Genomic DNA, 17,935 nt, shown 5'->3' on the forward strand with positions numbered 1-17,935 from the left:
TTCAATCTCTCCTCTGCCGCTTCAAACCCATTGCTCCTCGTCCTGTCATTACAAACCTTGTCAATAGTCCCTCCCCAGCCTTCCTGTAGTCCCCTTCAGATACTAGAAGGCTACCACAAGGTCTCCTCGAAGCCTTCTCTTCTCCAGGCTGCAGAGCCTCAACTCTCAGGGCCTGTCCTCACAGCAGAGCTGCTGCAGCCCTCTGAGTATCTGACAAAGAGGTTAGCATCACGGAACGGTTTAGGCTGGAGACCTTCAAGATCATCTAGTTCCAACCCCCCTGCCATTGACAGGGACACCTCCCACTAGCCCAGGTCACTTAAGGCCCCATCCAATCTGGCCTTGAACACCTCCAGGTAAGGGGTGGCAACCTCCCTGGGCAACCTCTTCCAGTGTCTCACCACCCTCATTGGAAAGAATCTCTTCCTAATCTCCAGTGAGTTAGCTTCTAGTGAGGAACAGGAAGCTCAACTGGAGGTGGCTTCTCATCTGGCTTCAGGAGGTGCTGCTCTCCCATGTAGGCTGGTTTCTACATGGAACAACACCCAACTCTATTTTCTCAGTGTTGGAGGGAAGAAACCTCTTCCTAAAGTCCCAAAGAAGTGGTCATTCCTGGCTCCTTCCAGCTTCCAGGCTGAGGCAAGACTTCTCTGCAAGCTACATCACATCAGCAGGCTGCTGAGTTTCCAGAACTTTGATTGTGTAATCACACTGAAAGATTAGATGTGGAATTACAACTCCTGCAGGTTTTAAACCTGAGCCCTAAAATCCTAGTTCAAACACTAATCCCAGCAAAGCCAGACAAATCCTTCAACTGCTGCCATCCCTCCTCGAATTTCTTCCTTCCTTTGTGAAAACACAACCAGAGCATGGACACAGCAGGCAGGGAAGTTCTTCCTCTCTGTGCTCCTGATCCTGAGGGTTCTAATTGACAAGCAACTCAATATGAGCAAGCAGTGTGCCCAGGTGGCAAAGAAAGCCAATGGCATCCTGGCTTGGATTAGAAATGTTGTGTCCAGCAGGAGCAGGAGGGTGATTTTCCCTTTGTATTTGGCTCTGGTGAGGCCACACCTTGAGTATTGTGTTCAGTTTTGGGCATCTCAATACAAGAGGAATGCTGAGGTGCTGGAGTCAGTGCAGAGGAGGGCAAGGAAGCTGGGGAAGGGCTTGGAGAATAAATGCTATGAGGGAGCTGGAGATCGTTAGTATGAAAAAGAGGAGGGCACAGAGTGTCTGCTCAGCAGGTTTGCTGATGACACCAAGCTGGGAGGCTTGGCTGATCCAGCTGCAGGCTGTGCTGCCATCCAGAGAGACCTGGACAGACTGAGAGCTGGGCACAGAGGAACCAGGTGAAGTTCAACAAGGACAAGTGCAGAGTCCTGCACCTGGGGAGGAATAACAAACTGCACCTGTACAGGCTGGGAGGTGATCTGCTGGAGAGCAGTCCTGTGGAGAGGGACCTGGGGGTCCTGGTGGCTAACAAGGTACCCATGGCACAGCAATGTGCCCTTGTGGCCAAGAAGGCCAATGGGATCCTGAGGTGTATTAGGAGGAGTGTGTCCAGCAGATGAAGGGAGGTTCTCCTGCCCCTCTACTCTGCCCTGCTGAGACCTCATCTTGAATACTGTGCTCAGTTTTGGGATCCCCAGTTGAAGAGGGACAGGGACCTGCTGGAGAGGGTCCAGTGGAGGGCTACAAGGATGGTGAGGGGACTGGAGGGCATGGCTGGTGAGGAGAGGCTGAGGGATCTGGGGCTGCTTAGTCTGGAGAAGAGAAGACTGAGAGGGGATTTGATAAATGTTTATAAGTATCTGAGGGCTGCCAGGAGTGGGGGACAGGCTCTGCTCACTGCTCCCTGGGACAGGACAAGGAGCAATGGGTGTAAGTTGCAGCAAAAGAGGTTCTGCCTCAACACAAGAGAGAACTTCTTTACTGTAAGGCTCACAGAGCACTGGCACAGGCTGCCCAGAGAGGTTGTGGAGTCTCCTTCTCTGGAGCCTTTCAAGGCCTGTCTGGATGTGTTCCTCTGTGACCTGTGTTAGATAGGATTGACCTGCTCTGGCAGGGGTGTAGGACTGGATCTCTTTGGGTCCCTTCCAACCCCTAACATCCTGTGAGCCTGTGAGGCTGAGGGGATACCTCATGGCTGACTACAGCTGCCTGAAGGGACATTGCGGAAAGGCTGCTGCTGGGCTCTGCTCACAGGTAATTAGTGATAGAACCAGAGGGAATGGCCTCAAGCTGCCACTTGGTGGGTTTAGACTGGACATTAGGAAACACTTTTTCCCAGCAAGAGTGGTCAGGCTGGCAGGAATGCACTGCCCAGGGAGGTGGTGGCACCACCAACCCTGCAGGTGTCCGGATGCGGTGCTTGGGGCCGCGGTTTAGGGTGCACCTCGCAGAGCAGGGATCTGTGCTGAACTTGGTGATGCTGAGAGGCTTCTCCAGCCTGAATGTTCCTGTGATGCTCTGGTACTTCCCTGCTGGAGTGAACCCAGCTGCTGGTGTGGTGCTCATGGCAACTTACAGCAACGATCTCCTGTTTCCTGGGGTCGATGACTCGAACCTTCTTGTCCTTGGACGCGGTGCAGATGAGGCTGCCGTTGCGGTTCCAGCTGACGTTGTAAATCATGTCCACGTGCATCTCATCCAGGTTGATCAGGGCTTCACCTGTCCCCACATTCCAGATGATGATTGCATTATCACAGCCTGGAAGAGAGAACCACAGCTAAACTCACCACACTGCTGTGGACACCCAGGAAAACCCAACCAACCACACCCCAGAATGGCAGCAGGGAAGAAGGACTAAAACCTGCTGCAGCTCCAGAGCCTCAGGGGCTGACTCCTAAACACGTGGGGCCAGCTCTCTTTGGCACCTTTATCGACGGTCTGGATGAGGGAACTGAGTGCACCCCCAGCAGGTTTGCAGATGATGCTACGTTAGGTGGCAGTGTTGATCTGCTGGAGGCTCTGCAGAGGGATCTGGCCGGGCTGGATCCGTGGGCTGAGGACAATGGGATGAAGTTCAACAAGGCCAAGTGCTGGGTGCTGCACTTGGGTCATAACAACCCCACAAAGGCTTCAGGCTTAAGGCAGAGTGGCTGGAAGCTGCCTGGCAGAAAAGGACCTGGGGATATTGGCTGGTGACCAGCTGAAGATGAGCCAGCAGTGTGCTCAGGTGGCTAAGAAGGCCACCAGCTTGTTGGCCTGGATCAGCAACAGTGTAGGGAAGTGATTGTGCCCTGTACCAGGCACTGGTGAGGCTACACCTCTGGTCCTGGGTTCAGCTTTGGGGCCTTCACTCCAAGAAGGACACTGAGGGGCTGGAGTAGGTCCAGAGAAGGGCAACAAAGCTGCTGAAGGGTCTGGAGGACAGGGCTGGTGAGGAGCAGCTCAGGGAACTGGGATTGTTCAGCCTGGAGAAAAGGAAGCTGAGAGAGACCTCATTGCTCTCTGAAGCTCCCTGAAAGCAGGCTGCAGTGAGGTGGGAGTCAGTTGCTTTTCCTAAGGAACAAGTGACAGGACAAGAGGAAATGGCCTCAAGTTGCCCCAGGGGAGGCTTAGGTTGGACAGGAGGAACAATTTCTGCCCTTCTACAGCTCCCTGAAAAGCCTGTGCTGATGGACAATGACTTCTCCATTTAATTCCCACAACGATGAGGTCGTTTTGCAGTGCCCCAAAAGACCTCACTGCACAGCTCACAGCAGGCAAGGAGAAAAGTGATGAAGAGCCAGATTCTGGGACACCTGGCAGGGATCAGTGAAAAGGAGAAGTGGTTGGGCCTTCTGTAGAGAGGGGGATGAAAAGAGGGATGAGGAGAGTGCAGATGCAAACAGTTATTCACAGCTGAAACCTGCAGATCCACCAAAGCCTGGAACAACTTCGGTGCTGGAATTCATTCCTGCAGACAACTTCCTGACCTTTATCCCTCCAAAGTGAAGATAATAAAAGGCCAAGATAAGGAGAGGGCTGTGAGCCACAGGTCCTAGGTATTCATCTTGTGATTCACCAGCCTTAAGCTGGGAAATGAAAGCAGGCAAAGGAGCCAAGAGGCTGCTGAGGAGCCAAGCAGGGGGTGAGGTGCTGGGGGAGCACAGACCTGCGCTGAGCAGCACGTTGCGAGCCGTCGGATGCCAGGCCACGATGCCAACCCTCTTGGAGTGCCCTTCTAGCACCACCACAGGCTCCGTCAGCGACAGGGTCAGGCCGTTCTCGGGGATCTGCCACACCTGCAGAGGGCAGAGGAGAGAAGGTGAGCCAGGGCCAGCCCCCCTGGGAAGTGTGGGACTCACCTGCTTCCTAGGCTAGAGCTGTTTGGCTTGGAAATGCCCTCTGAGATCGCCCAGTCTGAACACCAACCCCACACCACCACAGCCATGGCCACACAGCTCTTGAACACCCCCAGGGATGGGGACTCCAGCACCTCCCTGGGCAGCCTCTTCCAATCCCTGACCATGCTTGCAGCAAAGAAGTTTGTCCTCATCTCCAACCCTCCCCAGGCCATCTCCTCTCCTTCCATCACCTGATACTAGAAGAAGAGACCAACCCCACCTCACTTCAGCCTCTTTTCAGGGAGTTGTAGAGAGCCAGAAGGTCTCCCCTCAGTCTCCTTTCCTCCAGGCTGAACACCCCCAGCTCCCTCAGCTGCTCCTCCCCAGCCCTGTTCTCCAGACCCTTCATTGCTCTTCTCTGGACACGCTCCAGCCCCTCACTGTCTTTGTTAGAGTGAAGGGCCCAAAAGTGAACCCTGCTCCTTTGAGGGAAGATGCTGCAGCTATGGTGGTGCTCAGTTCCATCTCTTTATAAGCAGAGTTTCTGAATCAGTTTCCACAATTTGTTTGTGGAGCCTCTTTTCTGCAGCCATTGAACTGGGGAAGAGCAGCTTGGTCTTGGCAAAGGTTAAAGCAGCCCCAGTCAGCCCTGGAGAAACCACCTTGAGATGAAAGGGAGATATTAGAGGCAAACAGCAATGAAAAGGAGCTTTCAAAATCCTCCAGAGGACAGTCAGATTCTTTTTGTTTTAAAAGGGAACGCAGCAAACTGCCTGTTTGCCTCTTTCCTTCTGTTGTTCCTTCAGGAAAGCATCATCAGGAGGAGGAACAGACCCTCAAGGATCACAGGAATTCCAGCTGGGAGGTCAGAGCAGCTTTATGCAGCTTCTCCAACAGGCAAGGCCCAGAGATGGGATAAACAAAACCCACCACTCCGTGCCCCAAGGGCAGGATCAGCCCCGACAAAACTATTCCTACAATTCAGCGCTGGACAATCAGCTTTGAACTGGATTTGACCTGGATGCAGTGCATGGAAAAGTGGAAGAAGGCATCGGAGAGCAGTATTAGCTCCCTGTAGGTAGATGGCAGCATCAGAGCACTTTTGCTTCTCCTTCTATTGTTTGCTGGCTCTGGAGTTGGAGAACAGGGCTTGCCAGACCCTGCCCACTGTGCCCACGCAAGCTGTGGCAGCCAGCAGATGCGAGCAGAGTAGACTGGGGAAGCCAGGCAAGACAGACAGACATGCTGCAGGGGGAGAGATGGCTTTTGGAGCTAATCCCAGTCTCTCCCTTCTCCCAGAAGTGGCTGCTGCTCAAATAAAGCCCCCCCAGAGATGGAGAAAATCTCAGAGGGCACCAGCTCAGCCCTAAGTAACCCTAAAACGATGTCACTGCTCACTGGCATGGCTCTTGGTGATATCAGAGAATCACAAAACGGTGGGGGATGGAAGGGACCTCTGCAGGTTATCAAGTTGAGGCAGGGGTACCTAGAGAAGGTCACACAGGAGCCACCCAGGTGGGTTAGGAATGTCTCCAGAGATGGAGACTCCACTACCTCTCTGGGCAGCCTGCTCCAGGGCTCCAGCACCTTTAAATGCAGGAAGTTCCTCCTCATCCTTAGATGGAGCTTGTTACCTTCCAGTCTGTGCCCATCACCCCTTGCCCTGTCACTGGGCACTGCTGCAAAAAGCCTGGTGCCACCCTCCTGACACCTACCCTTGAAGGTCCCCCTCAGTCTGCTCTTCTCCAGGCTGAACAGCCCCAATTCCCTCAGCCTTTCCTCACAGAGATGCTCCTGCCCCCTCAGTATTTAGCCCTTGGCTAACCTCTCTCCCAGCAGCTTCAGCATCCAAGCTGCGATGGGCACACAACCTCTGCAGGCAACTTCTCTGCCCCCTCCAGGCAGCCTGCTCCAGTGCTGGATCCAGAGAGGTGGTGAACTGCCCAGAGAGGTGGTGCAGTCTCTGACTCTGGACACATCCAAACCCCACCTGGATGTGCTCCTGTGTGACCTTCTCTAGGTGACTCTGCCTTGGCAGGAGGGTTGGGACTGGGTCATCTCCAGAGCTCCCTTCCAACCCCTACCATGCTGTGATTTTCAGACTGGGTCATCTCCAGAGCTCCCTTCCAACCCCTACCAAGCTGTGATTTTGGGACTGGGTCACCTCCAGAGCTCCCTTCCAACCCCTACCATGCTGTGATTTTGAGACTGGGTCATCTCCAGAGCTCCCTTCCAACCCCTACCAAGCTGTGATTTTGGGACTGGGTCATCTCCAGAGCTCCCTTCCAACCCCTACCAAGCTGTGATTTTGGGACTGGGTCATCTCCAGAGCTCCCTTCCAACCCCTACCAAGCTGTGATTTTGGGACTGGGTCATCTCCAGAGCTCCCTTCCAACCCCTACCATGCTGTGATTCTCTGATCATGTGCAAGCTCATCTGCAGAGCAAACTCTCGTGCCTGAAAACTCCAGGACCACGTTTATATGTGACCCAGCAGGGAAGGGGAGAGGAAAGGGAGGTAGAACTCCGAAGAAAAGGAGTTTTTCAAAGCCTCTGCCTCTAAGAAGAGATCTTTTTTTCCTCCAAGGGCAAGCCCCTATAGTTTACAGCAGCTGCAGAGCAGTGTAATCCCCTGCAGATTACACAAACTATTAACCTAATAATCCTGCTGGGGACTGAAACAGACCCCAACCAACCAACAACCTGGGAATGTGAAAGGTCAGGGAATGAGAAAGGTCAGGGAATGCTCCCATGGGACTGAGCCCACTCCCTCTCTGCACAGGGTGTCCCCCATGGAATGAGATTCACAGGGCAAAAGAAGGAACTCTCCCTCTGGGTACAGGAACCAGCTTGCTGAATCCTAGAGCAGTTTGGGTTGGAAGGGACCTTCAAGATCATCCAGTTCCAACCCCACTGCCACAGGCAGGGCCACTTTCCACCAGAGCAGGTTGCTTAAGGACCTCTCCAACCTGCTGAAGGGGAGGGCTCAGGATGTGCACCACCACTGCAAGAGGAACTGGACAGCAGCAGCAGTTTGTCAGTGCTCCCACTTGAGGGGGGGGTGAGGTTGTTTTGGGTTTTGTGGGGTTGAGGCTTTTTTTAGCACTAACCTGGCTGGTTTGTTTGTGAGGGAGGAAGTGAAGTCATGGCACAGTGGTGGGGAGAGGTCTGGGTCTCAGAGGAGCAAGCTTTTGCACCAAGAGCATGTGAGAAAGAAAACAAAGCAAACTTTTTCAGCACTGGTTTGTTGGGGTTTGTTTCTTTTTTACACCCTTTGAGGAGAACCCAAACTCTGCACCAACCTGAGGAGAAGAGGAGATCAGTTTGTAGAAAGATCAGCAATTCCTCTGGTCACATTCTGGGAGGGAACAAATGAGCTTCTTTACAATGAGAGGGGTAAAATACTGCAACAGGTTGCCCAGGGATGTGGTTGAAGCCCTGTCCCTGAACACATTCAAGATCAGACTTGATGTGGCCCTGGGCAGTCTGATCTACTTGGAGATGTCCTTGCTGCCTGCAGGGGGGTTGGACAAGATCACAGAATCATAGAATCAGTCAGGGTTGGAAGGGACCACAAGGATCAGCCAGTTCTAACCCCCCCTGCCATGGGCAGGGACATCCTACCCTAGAGCAGGCTGCACACAGCCTCATCCAGCCTGGCCTTAAACGTTTGCTCTCTGTGATAGGACAAGCAGCAATGGGTGGAAGCTGCAGCACAGGAGGTTCCACCCCAACACAAGAGGGAACTTCTTCACTGTATGGGTCCCAGAGCACTGGCACAGGCTGCCCAGAGAGGCTGTGGAGTCTCCTTCTCTGGAGCCTTTCCAGGCCTGTCTGGATGTGTTCCTGTGTGACCTGAGCTAGATTGTGTGGTCCTGCTCTGGCAGGGAGGTTGGACTGGATGATCTCTTTGGGTCCCTTCCAACCCCTAATATCCTGTGATCCTGTGACCTCTAGGGATGAGACTTCCACCACCTCCCTGGGCAATCCATTCCAGGGTCTCACCACCCTCATGGTGAAGAACTTCTTTCCAACATCCAGTCTGAATCTACCCATTTGTAGCTTTGTGCCACTCCTCCTACTCCTACCACTACCTGACAGCCTAAAAACTCCCTCCCCAGCTTTCTTGTAGGCCCCCTTCAGATACTGGAAGATGACCTCTGAGAGTCCCTTCCAACTTGTTGCCATGTGTGAATCTGAGCTAGAGCCCTGGGTTTCATCTAAGTTCCTGCTCTTGTTTCACTGCAGGAAAGGACATTTGGTGTCTCCACACTTTGGAGCTCTCTGACTTTCCCCACATCTGGTCTTGGTTCCTCTTGTCCTGGCATCACATCTTGGCTGCCTGCTGACAGGTTGGTGCCCCAGGGTTGGTGTGTCCCAGGGTCACTCATTGCATTGGTTGCTTTTAAAAGCAATTTGCTCACTCAAATGAACTCCACTCTGGCCATGACATGCAAACTTCCCCTTCTCAGGAAGCAAACTTTCCACACCTGAGAAAGAGCCTTTGGTACCACCTGCAAGCCCTTTTACCACCAAAGACTTCCCAGCTGGACTCGAAAGCCTGCAGTGCATTACACTCATCCAGCAGCCATAACTATTTCAGTAGCTTCTCATTTGCTGGCACAAGAAGATCACTCTTCAGAGGCCACAGCAGGTGTGTGTGTTTTTAAGGAAGGCTTTCTAAGAGCAGTCCAGAGCTGAGGAGATGTGGAGTTCCCACATGCTGCTCCTCTGCAGAAGGAGGCAGAAGTTGGGCTAGAAACCCAGAGGTCACTGCTCTTACCTCCACGGTATCACTTGGCTTGTTATGGCTCCTATGTGACCTGGATGTATGAAACATCTCCATGTTCTGGAGGCAGAAAGAGGAAACTCTCCACCACTTGCAGGCTACAAACATTCCATTGCATCTCAAACCACTTCAAGGAAGTTCTGTTTGCCAGCTCAGAAGGAATCTGTTGGCTTCACACTCCAAGTGGCAAGGCCAGGAAGGGATGGAGGCCAAGGCGTGCCCCAAGGAATACCCAGTGTGGGATGAAGGAAGAGTGTTCACCTCTCCACTTCCACTGAGGATAAGGCAGGCAGAGCCTTGCAGGGGTCAAACTTTCCCCTCTTTTCTTTTCCCTGCACTGGGATCAGGCAGTGTGTCCTTGAGGCCCAAAGGGCCCTGGAGTGCATGAAGAAGAGTGTGGGCAGAAGGTCAAGGGAGATTCTCCTACCTCTCTACCCTGCCTTGGTGAGATCACATCTGGAGTGTTGGGCCCAGTTCTGGGCTCCCCAGTTCAAAAGGAAGAGGGACATGCTGAAGAGTGTCCAGTGGAGGCTGTGAGGATGAAGGGACTGGGACATCTGTCTGATGAAGAAAGGCTGAGAGACCTAGAGAAGAGCAGGCTGAGAGGGGATCTTGTTAGTGTTTACAAGTATCTGAAGGGTGGGTGTCAAGAAGGGGCCAGGCTCTTTAAAGTGGTGTCCTGTCACAGGGCAATGGATACAAACTGGACCCCAGATAGTTCCACCTCAACATGAGGAGAAACTTCTTTATTGTGAGGGTGACAGAGTCCTGGAACAGGCTGTCCAGTGAGGTTGTGGAGCCTCCTTCTCTGGAGACTTCCAAGATCCCTCTGCACATGTTCCTACGTGACCTGCCCTGGGTGATCCTGCTTTGGCAGTGGGGTTGGGCTCTGTGCCCTCTGGAGGCACCTCCCAACCCCTCCCATTCTATGGTTCTAGGACTCTGTGACAGTGATGTGCTTATACCCACTGGCACCATGACCTGCACAAAGGTGGTCTCTGTCTAAAGCACTGCCTTCCCCATCATCGTTCCCTTCTCTACCTCCAAATAATCTCTGACTACATCAGATGTGACAGCAAAATTCATGTGTGGCACCTGAACCTGTCAGATCACACCAATCAAGGGCCCTTCATCAGAAGAACCTTGGTGCTGCTAGGAAGTTAAACCTCTCAAGCTGTCCAAGCTTGTACCAGCAGTTACAGAACACGTCTTCTTCCTCACTCCTTTACCCCAGCCTCTAGCCTAAGGATCTCCAGCACCATCCCTGCTGCTCTCAGGGTATTTCCACCTGCTATAAATCTGAGGGTTTGTTCACAGGGAAATGCCTCCAGGTTTGGAAAGAGCCAAGCTAACCAACACAAAGGCTGCAGACAGCTCAAAATCATGGCTGGAGGGAACCAACCCTCCTCAACCCAGAGACATTTGTTAGACAGCATCTGACAGCCATGCTCCCTCCCTCAGCAAATGGCACTGATGAGATCTGTTAGAGCACAAGGTAAGATGATAAACCCTTGAATGCTGAGACCTTAAACTCTTGAGTGCCAGGCCCTAAACTCTTGAGTGCAAAACACCCTAAACCCTTGAATGCAAAACATCCTAAACCCTTGAGTGCCAAGACCCTAAAACCTCTGAGTGCAAGACCCTAAAACCCTTGAGTGCCAAGACCCTAAACCATTGAGTGCAAAGACCCTAAAACTTTTGAGTGCAAGACCCTAAAGCCCTTGAGTGCCAGGCCCTAAACTCGAGTGCAAAACACCCTGAACCCTTGAGTGACAAGACCCTAAAATCTCTGAGTGCAAGACCCTAAAACAGAGTGCCAAGACCCTAAAACCTTTCAATACCAAGGCTCTAAACTCTTGAGTGCCAAGGCTCTAAATCCTTGAGTGCAAAACACCCTAAACCCTTGAGCGCCAAGACCCTAAACTCTTTAGTGCTAAGACCCTAAAATCTCTGAGTGCAAGACCCTAAAGCCTTGAGCGCAAAGACCCTAAAACCCCTGAGTGTCAAGACACTAACCCTTCAGTGCCAAGACCCTAAAACCCCTGAGTGCAAGACCCTAAAGCCCTTGAGTGCTAGACCCTAAACCCTTGAGGGCCAAGGCAGACATGGCCTTCAAAACCACCTGGTGACTGATTGTCAAAGCCACTTCTGCAGAAAGCCCCAATGGCTTCTTTTGCCACATCAACTACCTCTCATTTCATGTTGGCTACTGCAGAGCTCAGAGCTGAGGAACAACCACTTGAAAGCCAGAGGAGCTTACTGAGTGGAGGCTGTTCTCAGGGAGCAGGACTCCCTCCAGTGAAGACAAGCGAAGCAAACAGGATGCTAAAGAACCCATGCCAGGACACAGCAGTGATTAAAAATGAGCAGGCTCATTAGCTCATCCACTTTGTTTCCAAAACAGGCCAGGCCAGGACTGTTCTTCACACACTCTAGCTCTGTCCAGCCCAGCTAAGAACTCTCTCAAATGATTTGGGATTTATCATTTCCCATCAGAAGTTATGCAACACTTCACAGCAGAGTCAGCTTAAACCTTCACTTCTCTTTGCTTTCTTCATTGCTATGCCAGCAGCTGGCACTAAGCTTCAAGATGATTTAAACCTCCAGCTGACACACATCTGACATCTTCCAGACCATGAGCTGTGTGTGGTTGTTTCTCCAGGCACAGCAAGAACTCCATTATTTGTAGAATCACGGAATGGGTTGGGAGGGACCTTAGAGATCATCTTAGTTCCAACCCCAGCACCTTCCACTAGACCACACTCAAGGTCCCATCCAATCTGGCTTTGAACATCTCCAGGGGGGGACATCATAGAATCAAGCAGGTTGGAAGAGATCTCCAGGCTCACCCACTCCAACCTAGCACCCAGCCTGAGACAAGCAACCAGACCATGGCACTAAGTGCCCCAGCCAGGCTTGGCTTCAACACCTCCAGCCACAGCAACTCCAGCACCTCCCTGGGCAGCCCATTCCAATGCCAATCACTCTCTCTGACAACAACTTCCTCCTAACAGCCAGCCTAGATCTCCCCTGGCACAACTTGAGTCTCTGTCCCCTTCTTCTGTTGCTGCTTGCCTGGTAGCAGAGCCCAAATCCACCTGGCTACAGCCTCCCTTCAGGCAATTGTAGACAGCAATGAGCTCTACCCTGAGCCTCCTCTTCTGCAGGCTGCACACCCCCAGCTCCCTCAGCCTCTCCTCCCACCTTGAACCCAAAGCCCCAGGGAGCTTCCTTTAAGCACACTTGTAGGCTTGGATCCTCACAGACAGTTTGTGTCTGTCAGGAGCATCTGGACAACTTATAATTGAACCTTGCTGGATTTTCTACATCATTCAATCCCTCTGGAGCCTCACAACACATTTCTCATTGCACTTGGATTAGAGACTCACTTTGCTTCCAAGAAGGCAGCTCTGGACCTCAGCTTCACCTGCTTCTGTCAATGCTCAATGTTTCAGAGAGCCCTTCTCTGGATCCTAGTTTCTGGAGGGCCATTCCTGCCTCTTTCAAAGCCTGGTTCTAGCCCAGTAGTGAAAGTTTCAAACACAGAAGCTTGTTGTTTTGGTTAATATTAAATATAGGACATTTTGTTAACATGCTTCAGCTTCCAAGACTGCGAGATCACAGGCAAAGAGCTGTCCCAGGAGAAGCCTCCTGGGATGAATCCCCTCCCAGACATTCAAAGGATGACCAGAAGCAAAGGAATTTATCTGCCAGGATCTATAATAAGATTCCAATATAACATTCAGCCTACAGCATTTCTAAATATGGCCAAGGATCCCTGAAATCATTTGGCATTCTTTCATCTCCCAGGGATTTTCTTTCACTCTTTTCCTGCCCTGTTTCCACACAGAGGATTCCACATCCACCCCAGAGCAAGGTCTTCTGTTGCTCCTCACTGGGTTCTGACCAAGGGAAAAGAGGTCTCAGGACCAAGGCTGGCAGGTGCCACTGAAAAAAGTCCTTTTGCCACCTACTCACAACCTGCAAATACAGAAACAAAATGAAGGCATCACCCTTAAACTGAAGCAATTCTGAACCTCGATGGGCTTTGCTCCTCTCCAACCTTCACCTCTTCCCAACACACTGCACTGCATCCATGGGGATATGCGAGGTAAGGAACCACCTCTGCCTTCTGCAAAAGCATTGCCAAGCAAAACACCTCACCACTGACCAGCACTTTCTCCTCTTTCCTCTCCCCAAACATCAGACAAATCCCCAGGGCAAGAAAAAAATGGAAGAGCAGAGGAATACAAGGCAGGAAGACACAGGCCAAGTCCATGACATGAAGTTCCACCTCGGTGCTGAAGGTGGAATCATGGAATCGATTGAATGGGAACAGACCTTTAAAGCTCATCCAGTCCAGCCCCCAGCAGTCAGCAGGGACATCTGCAGCTAGAGCACGTTGCTCAGAGCACCAGATAACCTGACCTGCAATGGTTCCAAGGATGGGACATTTCCCACCTCTCTGGGCAACCTGGGCCAGGCTCTCACCGCCCTCAGTGTCAAACATTTCTTCCTTCTCTTCAGTCTGAATCTTCCTCTTTCAGTTTAAACCCTCAACCCTTGTCCTGTTACAACAGGCCCTGCTCAAAGCTCTGTTCCCAGCTTTCTGACTGCCCTCTTTAAGCACTGAGTGGCCACCAGAAGGTCTCCCAAACTTCCCAGAAGTCTGAGGTTGCACCTGCTCAAACAATAACACGAGAAGCAAGCACCAACTGCAAGAGCCCAAATTCTGCTGTCACGCAGCTAAGAGAGCTCACTGCTATCTCTGGAGTAGTTTGTAGCTAGGTCCTGCAGCCAAGACAGCATCATTCACTCAGCTGAGACAAAACGTGCAGAAGAGCAATGATGACTCCCACACCTCCAGACTCTGCTCTTGGTGGCAGAAGAGATGTTCCTCAGCCAGCCAAGTGTCCTGTGCAGCAGCACTCTGAGCAGGTGAAACACACTCACCATGACGGTGCAGTCCTCGGAGCCGCTGGCGATGACCTGGTCATTATGAGGACACCAGTCTATGTCCAGCACTGGTCCTGTGTGGCCACACACTGTTGGGTAGGACTTGTCAATTCTGCCTGTCTGGAAGGAGGAAACAAGAAAAGAGAGCTGTAATCCACGGAGCACATCTCAGAGTGCAGGAAGATGCTTCCTAATCAGAGATTCACAGAACGCTTTGTGTTGGAAGGCACTTCCAAGCTTATCCAGTTCCAACCTCCCTGCCATAGGCAGGGACACTTCCCACCAAACCAGGCTGCTCAAGGCCTCATCCAACCTGGCTTTGAACACCACCAGGGAGGGGGCATCCACAGCTTCCATGTGGGCAACCTGTTCCAGTGTCTTCCCACTCTCACTGTAAAGAATTTCCTCCTAATCTCCAGTCTAAATCTCCCCTCCTTGAGCTTCAGTCCCTTCCCCCTTGTCCACTAACTCCTTAATGAATCCTCCACTAATTTAATCCATCATCCATTTACTCTTTCAGTACTCAGAATTTCATGGAACTGGAATCATGTCATGGCCTGGCAAGAGGAAACAAACCAGCTCCTCTTCTCTCCAGCACCTACCAGCACCTGGAAGCTCCTGATGGTGCAGGAAAAGGGTCAAGGATCAGCACCAACAGGACTTTGCTGGCCATAGTTCAGCCTCTGCTGTGACATCTTCCCTTGGGCCACCCCCAGTGTTCTGGGAAGAGAGCTCTGTCCCACCACTGAAGCTCTGGTTTAGTCTGGGCTTCACAGCAGTGGTAAGGGACAGCTGAAGACAACCAAGCAAGAATTTCAAATGGAGTTGCTGGTGGCTGAATGCACCAAGCCTGCTTGTGCCCAGCACTGAAGCACTCAGCTTGGATGGAGAGTTCTGAGGCCAGAGTTACACAGAGCAAAACTCTGATTGTGGGAAGAAATTCTGCAGGCACAGCCAGGCACAGCCACCCACTCCTGATACAAACCTCTCTATGGCCAGAGGACCAAGGTCACCAGCATGTGCCAAAGCCAAGGCCACCACACAGACAAGAGCACAGGCTAATGAGATCTTCCCATCTGAGCACAGACACAGCTGGGGATGCCACCCAGCTGTTGCCAAGGCACCAACTTTGCCACCTGGGTCTACACTTTGCTGATGGAAGTCCTTAATATCATAGAATCACATAATGGTCCAGGCTGGAAAGGACCTCCAGAGGTCATCCAGTGCTGCCCCTGCAGTCACCAGGGACATCCCCACCAGCCCAGGTCACCCAGGGCCCCCTCAAGCCTCACCTTGAATGTCTCCAGGGAAGGGTCTTCAACCACCTCCCTGGGCAACCTGGTCCAGTGCTCTACCACCCTCCTAGTCAAGAGCTTGTTGCTAACATCCAACCTAAATCTGCTCTCCTCAAGCTTGAAGCCATTGCCCTCGACCTGTCACTGCAGGCCTTTGTGGACAGCTTCTCTCCACCCTTCCTGTAGGCTCCCTTCAGGCACTGGCAGGCTGCTATTGGGTCCCCCAGAGCCTCCTCCTCTCCAGGCTGAACACCCCCAGCTCCCTCAGCCTGTCCCCATGGCAGAGCTGCTCCAAACCACTGACCATTTCCGTGGCCTCCACTGTACCCTCTCCATCAGGTCCATGTCCTTCCTGTAAGGAGGGCTGCAGACCTGGAGGCAGTAGTGCAGGTGAGGTCTGACCAGAGCAGAGTGACAGAATCACCTCTCTGGATCCTAATGTCCTAAAGCACCTTACCCTCCCTCTCCCAAAACAGCTGATGCATCCCAAACTCCAGCTTCTTCCCTGTGCAAGGAAACAGAACCACTCTGGCTGATCACCTTGGGCAAGTCTTGCACCTGTGGGGAGCAGCATTTAAAACCCTGAAGACACAGGGCAGTAGAAGCAGGGTGAGCAGCAGACACCTGCACTGCTCCATGGGCTTTTGTTTCCTGGGAATGCTGTTCTGGCTTTTTCAAGAGCTATGGGAGGCAGAAGGAAGAGGTCTGGGAGGAGGTCTTCTTCTTTTGTGTTTAAACATGCAGAAAAATGGTTGGCATTTCACCTCTGCCATCCCATGAGCACATTCCCCAACCTTGGAGGGTCCATCTCCTAATGTATGCCTCCCACCCAGCTCCATGTGGAAGGCTGGGCCCATTCAACACTGTCCTTAGGTACAAAGGATCCCAATAATGCTGGACCCTGGCTTTTGAGGTCTATTGACCTGAAGACCTCTTCACTAGCAAAGAAATGAGACATGGACCCAAACAGGCTGAAACAAAACAACCACTTCCTAAATGGGCAAAGTTAGGTAGAAAAGAAGGGGAGAATGAAACCAAAAAGGGCTAAAAAAAGGCTGCCTCAGCAAATCAAAGCACTGCTGAAATGATCCCAAGTGGAAGTGCTGTGCCTGAGAAGCCAGAAAGCAGACATTAAAAAAAAAAAGAGAAAAAATAAAGTCTGTGTAATCCCTCTGGGATGTGAAATAGGATTAAACCCAAATCACAGGAATATACCCAACCTGCCAGGAGGAGCTCAACTGAGCTAATTAAAAGAGAATTGTGCAAGAGCAGATTCTCAGAAGGCAGAGCATAGGAGAAGTACAGAGACCTACACAAAAAAAAACACCCCAAAAAACAAACAAAAAAAGAAGAACTATGATTAGGTGAAGGTGGAATTTCTTCACCATGACAGTGGTGAGACCTTGGAATGGGGCACAGGAGCACAGGATGTTAGGAGTTGGAAGGGACTCAAGGAGAGGATCCAGTCCAACCCCCCTGCTACAGCAGGACAACACAATCTAGCACAGGTCACACAGGAACACATCCAGACAGGCCTTGAAAGGCTCCACAGAAGGAGACTTCACAACTTCCCTGGGCAGCCTGTGCCAGTGCTCTGGGACCCATACAGTAAAGAAGTTCCCCCTTGTGTTGAGGAGGAACTTCCTGTGCTGCAGCTTCCATCCATTGCTCCTTGTCCTATCACAGAGAGCAAATGTTTAAGGCCAGGCTGGCTGAGGCTGTGGGCAGCCTGATCTAGGGTAGGATGTCCCTGCCCATGGCAGGGGGGTTAGAACTGACTGATCCTTAGAATCACATTGAAACACAGAATCAAGCAGGTTGGAAGAGACCTCCAAGCTCAGCCATACAATCACCCAGGTTGGAAGAGAGCTCCAAGCTCAGCCAGCCCAACCTAGCACCCAGCCCTGCCCAACCAACCAGACCATGGCACTAAGTGCCCCAGACAGGCTTGGCTGCAACACCTCCAGCCACAGAGACTCCACCACCTCCCTGGGCAGCCCATTCCAATGCCAATCACTCTCTCTGACAACAACTTCCTCCTAACATCCAGACTAGACCTCCCATGCCACAGCTTGAGACTCTGTACCCCTGTTCTGCTGCTGCTTGCCTGGCAGCAGAGCCCAACCCAACCCCACCTGGCTACAGCCTCCCTTCAGGGAGCTGCAGACAGCAATGAGCTCTGCCCTGAGCCTCCCCTGCTGCAGGCTGCACACCCCCAGCTCCCTCAGCCTCTCCTCACAGGGCTGTGCTCCAGGCCCCTCCCCAGCCTTGCTGCCCTTCTCTGGACACCTTCCAGCACCTCAACATCTCTCTTGAATTGAGGAGCCCAGAACTGGACACAGCACTCAAGGGGTGGCCAGAGCAGTGCTGAGCACAGGGGCAGAAGAACCTCCCTTGCCCTGCTGGCCATTCTTGTGGTCCCTTCCAACCCTGACTGATTCTATGATGCTGTGATTAATGATGTGCTAAGTCAGTGACTGCCTGCTCCTGCTGCTCAGCAAGGCTCAGAGTAATCCTGTGAGAAGCAGCCAGGATAATGATCTGCAGGCTGCACGAGTGCCTGTCACTTCAGTTTAGAGGTTTTTTTACAGCCATTTATTACTGAAGGGAGGCAAAAAGAAAAAA

At 52.1% G+C, this 17,935-nt stretch overlaps 1 protein-coding gene across 2 annotated transcripts in view; it reads right to left on the reverse strand.

Moving 5' to 3' along the window:
- Positions 1–17,935, reverse strand: part of CORO1C (coronin 1C) — a 77,492-nt gene that overhangs the window by 9,007 nt on the left and 50,550 nt on the right. For both annotated transcript variants that reach the window (XM_064168763.1, XM_064168764.1), the window contains exons 3-5: positions 14,013–14,135; positions 4,100–4,229; positions 2,528–2,709 (exon numbers count right to left, since the gene is read on the reverse strand). In XM_064168763.1, the coding sequence (XP_064024833.1) occupies positions 2,528–2,709; positions 4,100–4,229; positions 14,013–14,135 (435 nt within the window). The remainder of the gene's footprint in view (positions 1–2,527; positions 2,710–4,099; positions 4,230–14,012; positions 14,136–17,935) is intronic.

Source organism: Pogoniulus pusillus, chromosome 30, assembly GCF_015220805.1.
Source record: "Pogoniulus pusillus isolate bPogPus1 chromosome 30, bPogPus1.pri, whole genome shotgun sequence".
NCBI lineage: Eukaryota > Metazoa > Chordata > Aves > Piciformes > Lybiidae > Pogoniulus > Pogoniulus pusillus.